This window comes from Periophthalmus magnuspinnatus, chromosome 22 (assembly GCF_009829125.3).
Source record: "Periophthalmus magnuspinnatus isolate fPerMag1 chromosome 22, fPerMag1.2.pri, whole genome shotgun sequence".
Classification (NCBI taxonomy): Eukaryota; Metazoa; Chordata; class Actinopteri; order Gobiiformes; family Gobiidae; genus Periophthalmus; species Periophthalmus magnuspinnatus.
Genome location: NC_047147.1, coordinates 7,847,026 through 7,862,417, shown reverse-complemented (window position 1 = coordinate 7,862,417; position 15,392 = coordinate 7,847,026). Strand labels below are relative to the sequence as shown.

At 37.5% G+C, this 15,392-nt stretch overlaps 1 protein-coding gene across 3 annotated transcripts in view; it reads left to right on the top strand.

Annotated features, from left to right (window-relative positions):
• actn1 (actinin, alpha 1) overlaps positions 1-15,392 on the top strand; it is a 61,612-nt gene that overhangs the window by 24,914 nt on the left and 21,306 nt on the right. For all 3 annotated transcript variants that reach the window (XM_033987715.2, XM_033987714.2, XM_033987716.2), the window contains exons 2-3: positions 9,342-9,456; positions 10,558-10,677. In XM_033987715.2, coding sequence (XP_033843606.1) covers positions 9,342-9,456; positions 10,558-10,677 — 235 coding nt within the window. The remainder of the gene's footprint in view (positions 1-9,341; positions 9,457-10,557; positions 10,678-15,392) is intronic.

Below are 15,392 nucleotides of genomic sequence, written 5' to 3'. Positions count from 1 at the left end.
TTTAACAACACCATACTTGTTTTATGCTGTGCCCTACTGACCCACTTTAGCCACATGATTGCTTAGCTGAAACATACACCCATATATGGATCTATACACTTAACATCACATGCAGCTTTTACACTGTAGACTTCTTTATCGTTCTTCTCCTGCCAAAATGATATTTAAACTTCAAAAAACTTCTGTTCCTTTTTTATCACAATTGACAAACGCACGCTTCCCTGTTTCCCACCGCGGTTCCTCCTGTCTGCTATTTTAATACAATTCGCTGCAGTTAAAAGAAAACATACACGGTTAAAACACGACACGCTGATCCATCTCACATCAGGAAGTCATCTGAGGAAGGTGCTTGAGTTTTCCTGGCAATGCTGTGACTCTTCCCAGCAGAAAACCTCAAGTCTTAGCACAGAACAACCACAGAAAATGCCTCGACTTGAGAAAATGTTCTGCAAATGTATTGGGTCATAGTGATGGTTTTCAGTCTAGATTTGTCTGGTCCGTGCTCACCTGGTGTGTTTTGGCCTTTTTGTGTTACCCTTGAACCGTGTATTGACATAAATAATCAGTTATCATATCAATAATTAGAGTTTTTCGTGCGGTTCTGCTCTGGTTTGTACAGGAGTGTTCAGCTCATGTCTTAGGATATCGGATTTCTCCCCTGAGCCTCCTCCAGACAGTGTAGGTATCGTTATCTGTCTGAGCCGGCTGTGGGTGACTGTCTTCTTTACTATACTTGTATTGTGCGTTATATTGTGTTCTCATTTTAAACAATTACTCTGGAAATAGAGCGATGTATTAAATTGCAGCTGTTAACATGGCTTTATAATTATACGAGGAAAGTTTACATTAAGAAAGACGTCTTAATGCAATTTAATTTATGTCATTTTATAAAAAAAATCAAGAATCCTTAACTTTCTTTTACATTATTCCAGCTCGTGATGTGATATGACAAAAAGCACATGTCACAATTTTTAAAAAGCCTAGATCCACACTTAATATTTCTGTTTTTATATATTTAGAAGGTAACTAAGCTGTTTTCTTCTTCTACGACTTCACACTTGTCACTCAATGGAGGCTGACCAATAGGAGGAGTGGGCGGGAACAAATATGGAGCATAGAGCTACGTTAAACCGAGAATTACCAAATAATAATGACATAAGCGTAATATCATACTGTTTAAGAGTCAGATCACGCCACGATTCCAGTTTTATCGCTATATCGCCCTGATTTAATCTCAGCTACTTCGGAGGGACTGAAAGAAAATTCGATTCTAACCAGTAGCAGATGTAACCACTACTGATATAGTCTACTTAAATACTATGTTGTTCCTCTTGTCTAACCTCATCCCCCTCTGTACCTCTCCATGTCTATAGGGGACTATGCAAACACCACACTAACTCTTGCGGTTGCGTTTGAGAGGTGCGATTTGAGTAACTGACTGCTATGTTGAAAATCCCCCTCTGCATTTGAGATAGTCTATCTGTGTAGAGTGTGCTTATGGGAAATAGAACCAGTCTTTTCTACAGATCTGGTTTAAAGTGCGTGAGTTTAAAGGATTGTACTAAAGTGTGTCTGGAAATACTTGTCTAACGCGAAGGAGCAGAGGAGAGAAGGAGAACAAGAGGCAAACGCACAAATGTTTTCACTGTGTTTTTAGCCGACTTTAATTGGAAAAGGTCACAGAGGACGAGTGGACAAAAGCTGACGTCATTCAACTGTAAAAGGCTGTGAAAGAGAAAATACACTTTAGTTTAAATGTTACGCTTTGGCTCAAGGGAACATAATGTATAGACATATGCAATGTAAAGGAAATGCCTAAAGTAAGAAATATCTCAAAGAAAACATTTATAATTTTGCTGGTGCTTACTGGAGGAGGAGCTGCCCCGGTGACGTTGAAGGACGTGTCAAATGTAGAGGACAAATTTCCCACACAGACACAATAAGGTTTACTTTGGCCTTATATTGTGACACTGAAGAGACATTGAGCCTCGCTGTTGGTTTGTTTACATTCAAATTAAATGACATAAATTACAACTAAGAGAGAATAGCTTAATAACTTTGCTAGTGAACTAAATAGCTTTTGACACTCCCAGTTATAATTAAAATAGTATTACCCTGTTGTTGGCTCTGTGTGGTGCCTTGACTGGTTGCTATGGGGAAATGTCTTGTTAAAATGACGTGAACTGGCAGCTCTCCCTGTTTCTGAAAGAGAGCAGATCCTCCTCTCTGCTCTGACCCCTGGTGTTTTTACAGCCGCTCATGTCTCTGGGACCTTGACTTAAATTATAAAAATAAAAATACAGACAAACTCTCTGAATTTACAAGCTTTACTTCCTGCTTGATTTCCCTTCGCACAGCTGAAATCTGTGGTATTTTTAACGATGCTAATGTCAAACAGATTTTCAGAAATCAGAGGGGATGGTTGTGGTTCTTGGTCTGGCCTCTGCAGAGACAGCAGCCTGCACAGATTCACAGCACATACTGTATGTAATGACACGGACAAGTTGGTCACACATAGATCATCATACAAGAGCCACAAGAACGGGTTTGATCCATGGTTAAAGTTAAACTGCATGGGCACGCAGATACAAGTATTATACATGAAAAATAGTAGCTTGAGATGGCAGTAAATCATAAACAGTAAATGTTTGGGGAAGTAAAATACCATGTGGCATCCAGCATGACAATATTTTCTGCAGACTTGTTACAAAATCGGCTTCTGAAGTTGCCACATCAATTCGTTTAGTGGTCTATAGAGCTGTCAAAGTATCGGCAATGTGACACCAACTAATTCGAAAATGAAACTAGATACTGTTTGAGGACGTATTTATATATAGGACAGAAGTGGGCCTTCTCTGAATAATTTTGAATGGTTTTTATCTATTTTAGAACGGCAGGATAATATTTAAGAAACCTGTTATTTTGTGTTAAGTTACATCTGTTTTACATCATGAGATTCATTACATGCTTTATTTCTTATTATCTTTGGCACATTTTTAAAAAGTCATCTATGAATTCACATTACTATATAATTGCTCTATTTACCTGTTACCTGTTTCTTCTGTTGTTCTTAGACAACAGTGCGTCAGGGCCATCATAAATGAAAGAGTCTGAGCTGTGGATTGACAGTCTCCAATAGCGCTCTTCAAAAGCCTAATTCATCCTTATAAGGAAATACCTGTGTTCACATGGTATTTTGAAACTATATCTCGTCACCACTTACTCAGTATCAAGCATATTTTTGCAACAGCCTTTCTCTGACTCACAATGTGGTCAACATACTTCAGATGCTTCGAGACAGTTCATCACATAAATGTGTTGCATAATTGAATCAGCTGTGCCTAATGCAATGAATTACCATAATAATACAACAGTAATCCACTTGTGACACTAAGTAAAGTATTGCAAAGCAGCTACAGATGACATGAGTGCACTAAAATAAATGGCATTCAGTGATTAAAAAGTGTTCATTTTATGGTTGAAAATCTGTTTATTTTATATTTCTGGACCACATTAGCGGGGCCAGACATTTTTGGAGGAACTTACCATTTTAATTTAGAGCCTTTTAACAATGGAGCGTACCCCCCACCCCCTAACATATTTGCTTTACTGTTTTAAATAAGTTTAAATGTCACCACTGTAGTGATTTATAAAAGCTAATATGGATTTTTTTTTTCATTGGAGTGTCATTTTGAACATTTTTAGTCAATTTGCTATGAAAGTGGGGCACGGCACTGCCCCTGCACATATTTTGTCCACTTGTGCCACTATGAATAACATGAAGGCTACTCACTTTACTCTGTGTCTAGTGGATTGTTTACTTAAGATAACTCAAGTGTTGGATCATATTTTATGTGAGAATGAGATCAAGGGCAGTTCTGTAAATCTTCTATCAGCCACAAGTCATTTTCTAAATATTACAGCTTGTCTTTTAATGTGAATTTGAATAGTTTTGTTAAATAAGCATGAATATACACAAACAGGATCAAGTGAGTTTCATGAATGAGTACAGTGTATTCAAGCATTCAATTAGACATGATTTGAGTACAGCTCTTGAGGTCCTTAGTTATTGTGACTCTTGCCGCTGGAGACATTAGTCAAAGGTCGCATGCTTTTTTGAGCTTTATCAACTGCTTTGGACCTTTCGGCAAAGGTATTTCCTGTAGTTAAACTTAAATTAATGTCTCGATGTGTACTTGCAAGAGCACTTATTTTGAGCTCTGGAGAGGGAGACAGACAAACTTTATAAGATTATTGAGAGCCTGAATGAAACAAAATGTGAAACAAAGGGCAGTTTCCTCTGTGCATAACGGCAGCGGCTCGTTCCAATCAGAGGGACAGTCGGCCCAGTCATTTCCAGTCTAATGTAACCCCTATGAGATTTTTGCAGAGTTGTGTTAAAGAAATAAATCTTGACAGATCAGGCAGTGGACAGGGAGCTGTGGGTGGATGTTACTGACAACATGTTAAAACATTTCACAAATGTGAGAAAAACTTCACCGGACTCTTCTGCTTTTAGAAAGATAAATCTATGTGTGTCAGTGCTAATTTCTATTAAAACGTTAAATGTAACATAACAAAAAAATTTAACTTGTTGTAAAGATGACCCAATTATTTTTAGGTGTAGATTATTTCAGTTTGTGGCATTATTTAAATATTTATTAGGCTATAAAATTAGCATTAGCATTAACGGCGACACACGCCGTACCTTTGTACATTATGCCGGAAACGGTCAAGTCGACTGTCCCTTAACACAATTATGGTAAATATCTCAAAAATAGTTTATAAAATAGTCGTTGTAGTGCTTATTGTGCAGTTTTGTTCATCTATAACCACTGATCCCTTAAAAGTCACAGCCAAAAAGTCATGTGATGATGTACGGGTGGTTGCCAGGATACACTCAGAGCCTGACCAAGTCTGACCCAGTGAGAGGAGCAGCAGGAGGTCAGATAAGTCAGAAGTCTAGACCTAAATACATTAAATAAGGCTACATTCCTATAATCCACACATTTTCAGACTGTATGGGGTCTGTTGGAATGAGACAGGCTTTGTAATTAGTGTCTTTTCATCTACAGCTCATTATGTTTGTTGTTACAGATCAGTTTAATTAAAGAAGTTGGTCCTGATTCATGAGTTCAAAGACCTAAAAATTGTAAATCTAAAAGAGTCTTGTGGCAATATTTCCCACTATATTTCGATACAGATGAAAAGGCTTCACACTCAATACTTATTTTGATACCACATGGATAGTCAGAAACATAATCTTTTAGACAATAAGATTTTTAAAACACAGATTAATAGTACTTTCTGATTAAATAATATCTGTAGCCTTATAGCTGATGTAGAGCTGGTTTAGTCCTGGTTTAATACTTATAAACCTAATACATCCCCTTTGCCTGTTGTTTTTAGTCATGAGTTTGGTACAGTGCATCTCAAAATAACACATTTTCCTAATTAAATTTTCGAGATTTTGTTGAGATGGCATTTATCAGCCAAATTTTCTTCTTGACATCTTCAGTCGTCTGGTGGAGTTAGAGTTACACTGCGCAGGTGAAGGTAAATGTTAATGTTATTCACTGAAAACATATGTCTTTCAGCGCTGCTTTGTGTCCCATGTGACACACAGCCTTGAACACTCATAACTATACAGTCCGTGTTAGATTATATAGTCAAGACCACACTCACAGAGACATGACCGAGACGTGAGTATTAGTGTTTGCACGGAAGGGCTCTGCATACTGTCTCTGCTACTACTCACTCTCTAAGAAGCTTCTAAACCACTAGTAATAATAGTAGTAATAGTAGTAGTGTTAGTAGCAGTAAGTCTTATACAACACTTTCATCAAAATAGAAAAACATGTCCATCATACATGTCCGTTAATACATAACACAAAATCGCAAAGTCGCACTCTCAGGGTACAGAGTCTTTTGTATCGATGTCCAGGCCTTCTTCACAAAGACTACCCCACAAAACATTTCATTTTCAAATAACCAATATCACATTTGACCTTCAGACAGTAAAAAAAAAAAAAAATCAGGATTCTTCTGTCTCGTACAAAATCAGTTCTGAAATTCATCCTCCACCACATATAAATCATACACAGAGCAGTGTAGTAGTAGTAGTAGTAGTAGTAGTAGTAGTAGTAGTAGTAGTAGTAGTAGTAGTAGTAGTAGTAGTAGTAGTAGTAGTAGTAGTAGTAGTAGTAGTATGTCTTACCTGCTTTTTTAACCAATAATTGACTGTCTAATGTAAGTAATATGAGAGACTGAATCAGATTTTGCTGTTTAAATGTCATTTTTAATCATTGGACAACACCAGAAACATGATCATAATCAGATTTTGAGCTCACATTTAAACACAAGCGAAGTCCTGCCTCTACACTGTAAAATGTTTTGGCAAAGCTCTCACGTTTTATCGATCCAGATTGGTGCATACTTAAATCACAGCAGCGTTTCAACAGTATCTGAAAAATAGAGGGTGTGTGCTGTCAACCTCTCTTTAAGGAGCCCATAAATCTTCACTGGTTTAGATAAAACTCTTATAATCAGTCATTTGCCCTCAAATTCCTCCACCGCACTCCACAACTGTTACACACATCTGAGGAGCTGGTGCCGGATTATTAATGGTCACGCTAGACTCACGCCACTACAGTTTAGGGTGATGTCATAAAGAAGCTATGAATAGTAACAGCCAACGGTGACTTTTAAGTGGTTTAGATTCTCTGTAGTGGAAAAGCAAACTACAAACATGAACAGGATTAAATTACACACTTCTTTTAGACTGAATATGTGATGAGTTTGGTGGCAAAAAGTACATATGCCCTTTAATCCATCCATGTGATATCCATGGGCTTTAGGATGATGAAAATTAACATGTTACCATAGCGATATTAGCAATATTGTATCCCATGAATATGCCTAATATAACCTACATTGTTTAAAATATATGTATCACTAATGCATCCATTAGCCTTATTCACTAAAACCAATCATTACATAGATTTACCGTAAATTTTGAACTATAAGCCGCTACTCTTTTCCCACGCTTTGAACCCTGCGGCCTATACAACGGTGCGGCTAATTTATAGATTTTCACTGACCACTGGGGGGCACTCTCTAACAGTAAATGCAAAAGTGAGACAGATGTCGGGAAAGATTATGCGCTGAAGAATACACTAGTTTTGATTTTGAACTGTCATTTTGCGCAACATTCACACACCCTCATCATGGAAAACAAACAAAGAAATGTATATGATGCAGCTTTAAGATAAAGGCAAACGATCTGGCATCAAAGAAGGAAATAGAGCCACTGCACGTATGCTTGGCTTAAAGAAGGAAATAGAGTCGCTGCACGTAAGTTTGGCATTAATGAATTGATGGTGCGACGTTGGAGGTGGCAGCGGGAAGAACTTAGTCAATGTAAAAAGACGACAAACACTTTCAGAGGAAATGGAGATGGTCCATGTTGGTGCTGTTTTATTTTCTAATCATGCAGGTATGTTCATCCCGTGTTGATTGCGTGTTGACGACGTGCTGCCAATTCGCAGGCACAGTTTGAAAAAAAGCGTGTCTTAAATTAAACGTCAAAAAACCTCTGTGTACACTTGTATCTTATGTTTCAACATGAAAACCTGCGACTTATGTATGTACAAAGTGTATTTTCTTTTCAAATTTAGCTGGAGCAGCCTATATTCATGTGCACTCAATAGTCTGAAATTTATATTGGCCCTATCTTAAAATGGCAGTGCTGTGTAGACCTTAGTTACCTGGAATTACTTTAACTTTGCAGCATTTTATCTCATAATACTACATTTTTTTATGCTGACCCTTAGTGTTTTTAGTTGTTTTTTATCCATGGTATTTTCCAGTACATAATAAAAATGAATTAGGCTTAAGTCAGTTAAGAAGGAATGCGTCTATGGCCCAAAAAAAAAAAAAAACGCTTAATGAATGAAAGACTTCTGTACATGTTTGTGTTCTCCAAGTAAAAAGTAAAACATTGAAAATAGTTGCTACTCATTTTTAACAACCATTTTGTAACAAGTGCTGCTTTCTGTCAAACCTCTGTCTGCCTTGTCAACCTCTGCTCAGGCCATGGATGTAATTAGACCAGGATCTTGTAAAAAGGTGTTCATAATGGACTCTATGGAGGATCGACAGTTAGTGCCAGCTCCTGTTGGGTGTCTCAGATCCGGCAGTGACACATGTTTTCCATTAGCCTGTTAGCATGCCGGCAATACCAGACAATCCAGAGCCCACGACACCTACTGTACTCAACACACAATGATCCACTGTCAGGCCTGTGGAAAGAGTGGGCTCGCTGGTTAGCATCAAGAGAGCGGATTTAACTAATAATACAATAGGACTATAAAGAAGGAAACCGGTTTGACGCTAAAATTGTTGTTTGAGGATTTGTTGAGGAACTTGCTTGTATGCAGTATTGAAAATAGTGATAGCTAACCACACAATGGAGCATAATGAAAATGGATTACTCCTGAGACAATGCGTCGGGAAAACGGTTTTAAGCATTTATGGAACATTTTGATGTGTTTTTGTTGTCTTCCTGGATTGGCTGGACACACTCAGAAAAACTGGCCATCAGATTTTACTTTGGCGAGAGTGACGTAAATACAAGACCAGCAGAAACAACATTAGATATTGTTCCAAATAAAACACATTGTTGTCGGTTCACAGAAACAAACATGTTTTTCTCATTTTATTTCGACTACCAAAAAATATTAGATGTGTTGCATCAATGTGCTGTTAATTTTTCTGGTAAGTAAGATTAGACTGGCCTCCACATGGATAAAAAACAAACTATAAAACAGCTGAGTACAGATAAACTTAAAGGCACACTGTGTAACTTTTCTGGTCCTGTCACCTGCTTCTCTCCATGGACATATTGCCTGGAATGTTCCACAGTCTGGCGTTAGACTTATTTATCTCTACAGAGACAGCAAGTAACACTACAGGGCCAATTTACATGCCAGATCTGTGGAGAGGCAAGCCCACTCACAGTAAGAATGCAGCTTTTTTGGTCAATAAAAACCCTTGTTATTGAGTAAATGCGAGATTTAATGCCATGTGTTTAATGCCATACCGTGACATTCCAAACAAAACAATAACATCTCCATGGAGACAAGCAGATGGCAGACCCTCCACCAGAAAAGTTACACAGTGCACTTTTAAATTAGTAAGTTGCAAAGTTTGGATCTGCATTACTTGATCAGGACCTACTGTGTGTTTGGTTGTGTATTTAACAGACTATACACGTAATTATAATAACTATTGCATTTACTGAACCTCATTTCACTCATTTTCTCTTCTCTTCTCTCTTTTAGACATTCACAGCGTGGTGTAACTCCCACTTGAGAAAAACCGGGACACAGATCGAGAACATCGAGGAGGACTTTCGGGATGGACTCAAACTCATGCTGCTGCTGGAGGTCATCTCAGGTCAGGCCAACAACGAACAACTCCACTAAGAAACAGCTTTTACCAATAGAGACTCAAAACTGGAATTCCCTCTTCTTATACCATGTCTGTTCCCTGTGTCCAACCAGAATGTAAAATTATAAACTATACTAGAATGAAAAAAAAAAAAAATTAGGAAGTTTTTAGTAAAATCTTAAAGAAGACCTATTGTGCTTGTGTCTTATATAGTTACAAGTATGACATCCAGGATCATTATGTTATAATTTGGACATTTTAAATTGCAATATTCTTCTAAAATGACTTAATAAAAGAAACAAGTTCGCTGACTTCCGCGTGAGAAAACTGCAGTGTGCAATGAGAGCTGATGTCGCCATAAACATCATCACAACAAAGGGCTGTTGGAACTTTCTGTGGATAGCTGCAGAGCACACTAGTGAGTGACCAAAATAACTACGTGCCACTACCAAATCCTACACATATCACCGGTTAAGAAAATTGAATTGTAGAAAGAAGTAAGTAAAGAACAGTGAGCATATACCAGTGGCAGCGCAAAAAGACTGATCGACAGTACGGTGTCTCGAAAAGAAGTGATTCAGAATTGCTCAAACATGCACAAATCACTCCAGAAACAACTTTGAGAGGGTAAATGAGAAGGGAAACAAGTATAACATGATTTAAACCTCTGTAAAGTCAATTTTGCATAATAGATCTGCTTTAAATATAATTATGTTAACTGTGTTTTTGTGAAAAAGTACTCAAGCCTGTCATATGGCCTTTAATCTACATTGTAATACATTATAATTCTGCAATAATAACATGCTACAATATTAGGGGTGTGCCAGATTGCCCAGCCCAATACAATGGCCTTATTATGTGTCAAACCTCAATTTAAGACCAAGGTGTGTACACTGAAGCAGTAAATCCACAGTTAAATGAAGCTACAGTGCTGGGAGATGATGAGAGTTTGTATTAAGGCTCGATATCGTATCTGTTCAGTACATTTAAACATTGCTTTGTTCCTTAAAGTGGCTGTGCAATAAAAGATGTAATAATAATTTAAAACCTAATTTCATTTTGCCATTGAAGGTAATCATGTTTGTCCCTGCGTCATTTTCTGTGTAGGCGAGCGCTTGGCCAAACCAGAACGGGGAAAGATGAGAGTTCACAAGATTTCAAACGTAAACAAAGCCCTCGACTTCATCGCCAGTAAAGGAGTCAAACTGGTGTCCATTGGAGCAGAAGGTATGTTGTGTTCATTATTATTTATACATTATCATCTAGAGTGTTTGTTTTAGTAAAAAAATGCTCTGTTACTGATTTTGGAATTGAAACTAACTTGATTTGATCATTTAACTTCATAAAACTCCATAGTTGCACAAAATTAGGTTATTATACAAACATTATTACTCGTATAAAGTATGATGTAATTTAAATGCAAATTGTGTTTATAATAAGGATCAAATCTGCATCTTAACAATGTCCCTAATCACCTAATTATAAGCCACTGTATGTAATTAGATTTGCCTCTAAATGACAAAGTTTGGTGCCGTTATTGTAGATTTTCACAATTATTTATAAACACGCATTCTACTCTGAGTGGGCTCGCCTCTCCACAGATCTGTTAGCTGCTTGTCTTCATGGAGATAGATAAGTTTAATGCTGTACTGTGGAATATTCTTGGCAATATATCCACATTTCCACACCTTTACGATATTAGCATCTCGTATATTACCAGCTCTTTGCCCGCCTTTTGTAATATTACGGTCTTTTCTTATCTATCAGTCGTCTTGTTTATCTGCTCCTGCCTGTTACCATGGCGTTGTCGTGTATTTAATGAGCCTTTTTTCCATATGACTCTCCTGTAAAGTCTTTGCCTTACTCTGCACTTCCTGGTTTGTGTATCACATGACTGGCCATACCCAAGGGGCTTTGTACAGGGGATATCCTCTTGACTTCCTTTAAGACTTCGTGGAGTCAAGGCACTTTCAATTTTAGAGCCATTGTTGTATATTTGTGATGACACTTGCCCCTTAAGAGCTTCGGTTACGGGGAGTTCAAATTGTGATCTGCGACTTTAACCGTTATAGGAACAATAGTTATTAGAGTTTTCAGTGAATAATCTCAATTCTTTTAAACATAACCTCACGACAGCTGCATTTCTTGCTTGTTTACTGTCCATTCATATAATCGTGCATTAGTTTTCAGAGTTAAAATGTAATCCTGAGCTTTATCTTTGTTCGACATTATTGAATTACTGAAAATACTGTGGTGTCAGTGGAAAACCAGTCAAATCACGCTATTATTAATGAGATAGTAGTGCGATTTTTTTTCCCCCCTACTCATTTTTACCACAGTCGAGCTCTTGTAAATTAGTCAGATCAGGTTAAACACACATGGCCCATGATTTTGAACTTTGACCTGCATCATTTAACTGGCTTAACCTTTCACCTCCTGCGATCAAAACTGCTCATATTACCATCCTGTGCTCCACTGTGCTCAGCAAACGCCTCAATAAGTCTCACTGTCGGATAAACGCTCCTATAACTATGTATGGACCAATGTTTAGATATCGGTTCCCTCGTATTTGCAGTTCAAACACAGACACAAACAATGTTGATATGAAACCATCGTGTGACCTGCGGTAACGTCCCAAAATGTTCTCATAACAAATTCATAGATTGTATCATTACTTAACATTGTGTACGGTAAAACATGTCAGCGTGTCTGGAGTTTAACGCGAGCTGTGTACATAACCTTCACAGAAATGCAAGCTTATCCACAAATTGTGATAAAAACTTTGAGACTATGCAGGGCTGCGCTGGGCTCGTTGTTTGTTGTGAACTTATTTTCAGTGTTATTCCTTAAATTCAGTAGCAGTTAATTCTGTAACTTTAGTTAGTAATTATGTCTAAACAAATGCAAATCGCTGGCAAAAATACGACGCAGTGTTTGTTCAGCTAGTAAACAACCCTGGGTGAATGGCCCGTTTTTTTCTATTTTGTTTCCCCTCACTCGTAAGGCAAATAGTTAATCTAATACAGTTGTCATCAGGAAGCGTCTGAACACAGCAGAGGGCAGTAAACAATGGAATCTTGCGGCCTGCTTTTGCTGTCGTCTGGTTTTGGTCTTAACATGTTTAACCACTGCACAGAGCCTGGTCCAACCCTACGCACACATACCAGACAGATTATCCCTGTTCAGTCCCCTGCAGCCGAGCCCACCCCTCACTACCACGGGACAGTTCCAATACAGAGGAGCTATAGAGTAGTACGTTGGGAGCATGTGTTAAAAATGAATGAACTTGAGAGCTATAATACGTCACATTTTCAACTTTTAAAATAGATAAAAGGTAGTGGATGCAGAGAAGAGGTTCCCTTTGGTCAATGAAAATATCCAGACTGAATGTCATACTCCCAGATTGAGAGCAAGAGTCAGTTTTTCCTATTAATTACATTGTACTTTGCGAGGAAATATCCAAAAGGTAAATGCACAAATGTTGAACCTCATCATATTTCTAAAAACTCACTCTATAACATCAGAAATCTGCATTTGCACAACATTAATTTTAAGTCACAATTATCCCGCAGTTACAGCTTTATCGTGTAGTAGTTAAAATTCAAAAAACTTGACTTCAAAAGTCAGCAAAAACATGGATATAACATGAAGTATCACCTAGACGTCTGAATGAAGTGATGCGTCAGTGCGTCTGTGCGTGTGTGAATGAACTCCTCAGACCAACGAGTGCTTCTCCACCCGTCAATAATGCACTGCCTCCTCTCACTATAATTCAATAAGACACAGGCCACGACACCTTCAGGGACTCCACTGTGACGGACATAACAGCCCGCTAATCTGATATATGTCAACGAGATGTACTTAAACGCACCGTGAAAGGAGCCTCCGATTGAATTAGGTGTAGGCGACTGTAACATTTGCTGACACATGGGAGAGGGAGAATTGAAAACGTGGATATATGCTTTGGTTATAATGTATTTTTAAGAATTTTAACAACCAACACAAACGGATAGAAGTATCTTTTGGAGTAAAACACTATTACTATCACACTTACAAGCCTTGATAAAGATAACTACGGAATTAATAAAACTCTGACTTCTTATGTGTCCATCATGAGTTCAACATTTCATGCTAATTAAGGTTTAGTAATTACAAAATAGCACTCTTATTTCAACGTTCATTTGAAAAAAAGTGGAAGAACTGTGCACCTTCATATGTGAAAAGTCTAATCTAAATGTTTAGACAAGTTTCTGTCTATTTAGGGCAGCAAACTTAATCACAATCAAATTCGAACGGACACAACTAGCAAATCGCAACGCCTGCTCTTTTACAACATATCTTATTCTGCATAAAAAAATATGTTCTGAAATGTGATTCTTGTTTTGGTTTGTCAGTTCATATTTCAGTCTTTTTGTCAATTCTTCTGGACACGTTTACAATGTTAAATATTAAAACATAAATAGTAAATCTTATGGCAATTGCAATGCTTGTCAGAAAATTTCCAGCCCGATATTTTTCCTGTTCTTGGCCATTGTCTCATGTATAGTCTCCTTTGTACAAAACAATGTAAACTATAATAGTCAATGGCATTTAAAGGCTTCTTACCTTTGCCAAGTATTTGCCCTGGTTTCTGAGAAGGACCTTATGAACCCGGGTTAACGCTGGATGTGAGGAATTCGGTTCAATAAATGGAAAAACTTCAGCGCTGACTTTGGTTTTGAGCCCAAACGAAGGAATGAACGCAGAGAGCAAAGAAATGTGGTTTAAGGCTGGCAAAATGTAGAGTAAAAACAACTCCAGAAATAGGGCTGAACGATTTGGGGGGGAAAAAAAGACGATCAAACTGCGATTATTCTCACAAGCATTGCGATTAGATTTATGATTTATGTTTTATTAATAGGATTCTGGTCAAAGTTCACATTTTAAAAACACAGGAGAAGTGACAGAAATACTGAAATGTGTAAATGAACTAACAAACTATGTATTCAGAATATGTTTGTACAGATCCAAACTACAAAATGATCAGTTTGTAGGCGTGCAAATAGCAATTGTGATTAACCTCGCAGCCCTGAGAAACAACATCAACACTGAAATGATTCCTCTTTATTATATCTATAGACGGTACAACTGCTCAAAGGCATTTTTGGAGTGTAGGAAACCAATGTCATATGAAAGGCATCAAAAGTCTATTACTTGCACATTGTATTGGCTCTGATGAATAGCCTCAAATATTTCCTGGATAAAACTGCTGACAATACTTAAAATTGGTCAGTGTGGGCCCGTATTGTTCTACTTCTCTTTCCTGTGGCTGGTCCTGTTTCATGTTCGTGGTTTATAGTGGAATGGCTGAATGAAATTAGCCATGTAAATCTATGTCTGCTTCGTGATTATTTCTAATTTGTAATGCCCTAATATCACTAGTGTAATTAATGCACACTAGTAACACTCTTGTTCAGCGTGAAATGGGGGCTCAAAAGTTTAGTTTAGACATGTAATAATAACTTTAATTGTTAAGTTTATGTGTAAATTAAAATAGTATTATGACTTATCCCTTGTGCTTTAGTGAGTTGAATATAAAGTCTAGTGCATTGTTTATATTGTGAGCAGTAATAAGCAGCTATGAGTCAAATGAATTTTATCCTAAAGGTGTACTATGACTTTTTTTGGTGGATCTGCCATGTACATGTCTCCATAACGATGGATTTCCATTGCTGCGCCATGCCACAGTAGGGCATTAAACTTATCTATCACCAACAGCTCAGGTTACAAGTCAGATCTGTAGAGAGTAAGAATTCATGTTTTTCAAGGTATTTTTAAGCAATAAAAACATGTCATTGAATATAAACTATATATATAAGTTTAATGCCTGTGCAATATTTCAGGAAAAGCATTAGTAACATCACCTGGAGATAAGAAGTTGGCAGATCCTTAACTAGAAAAGT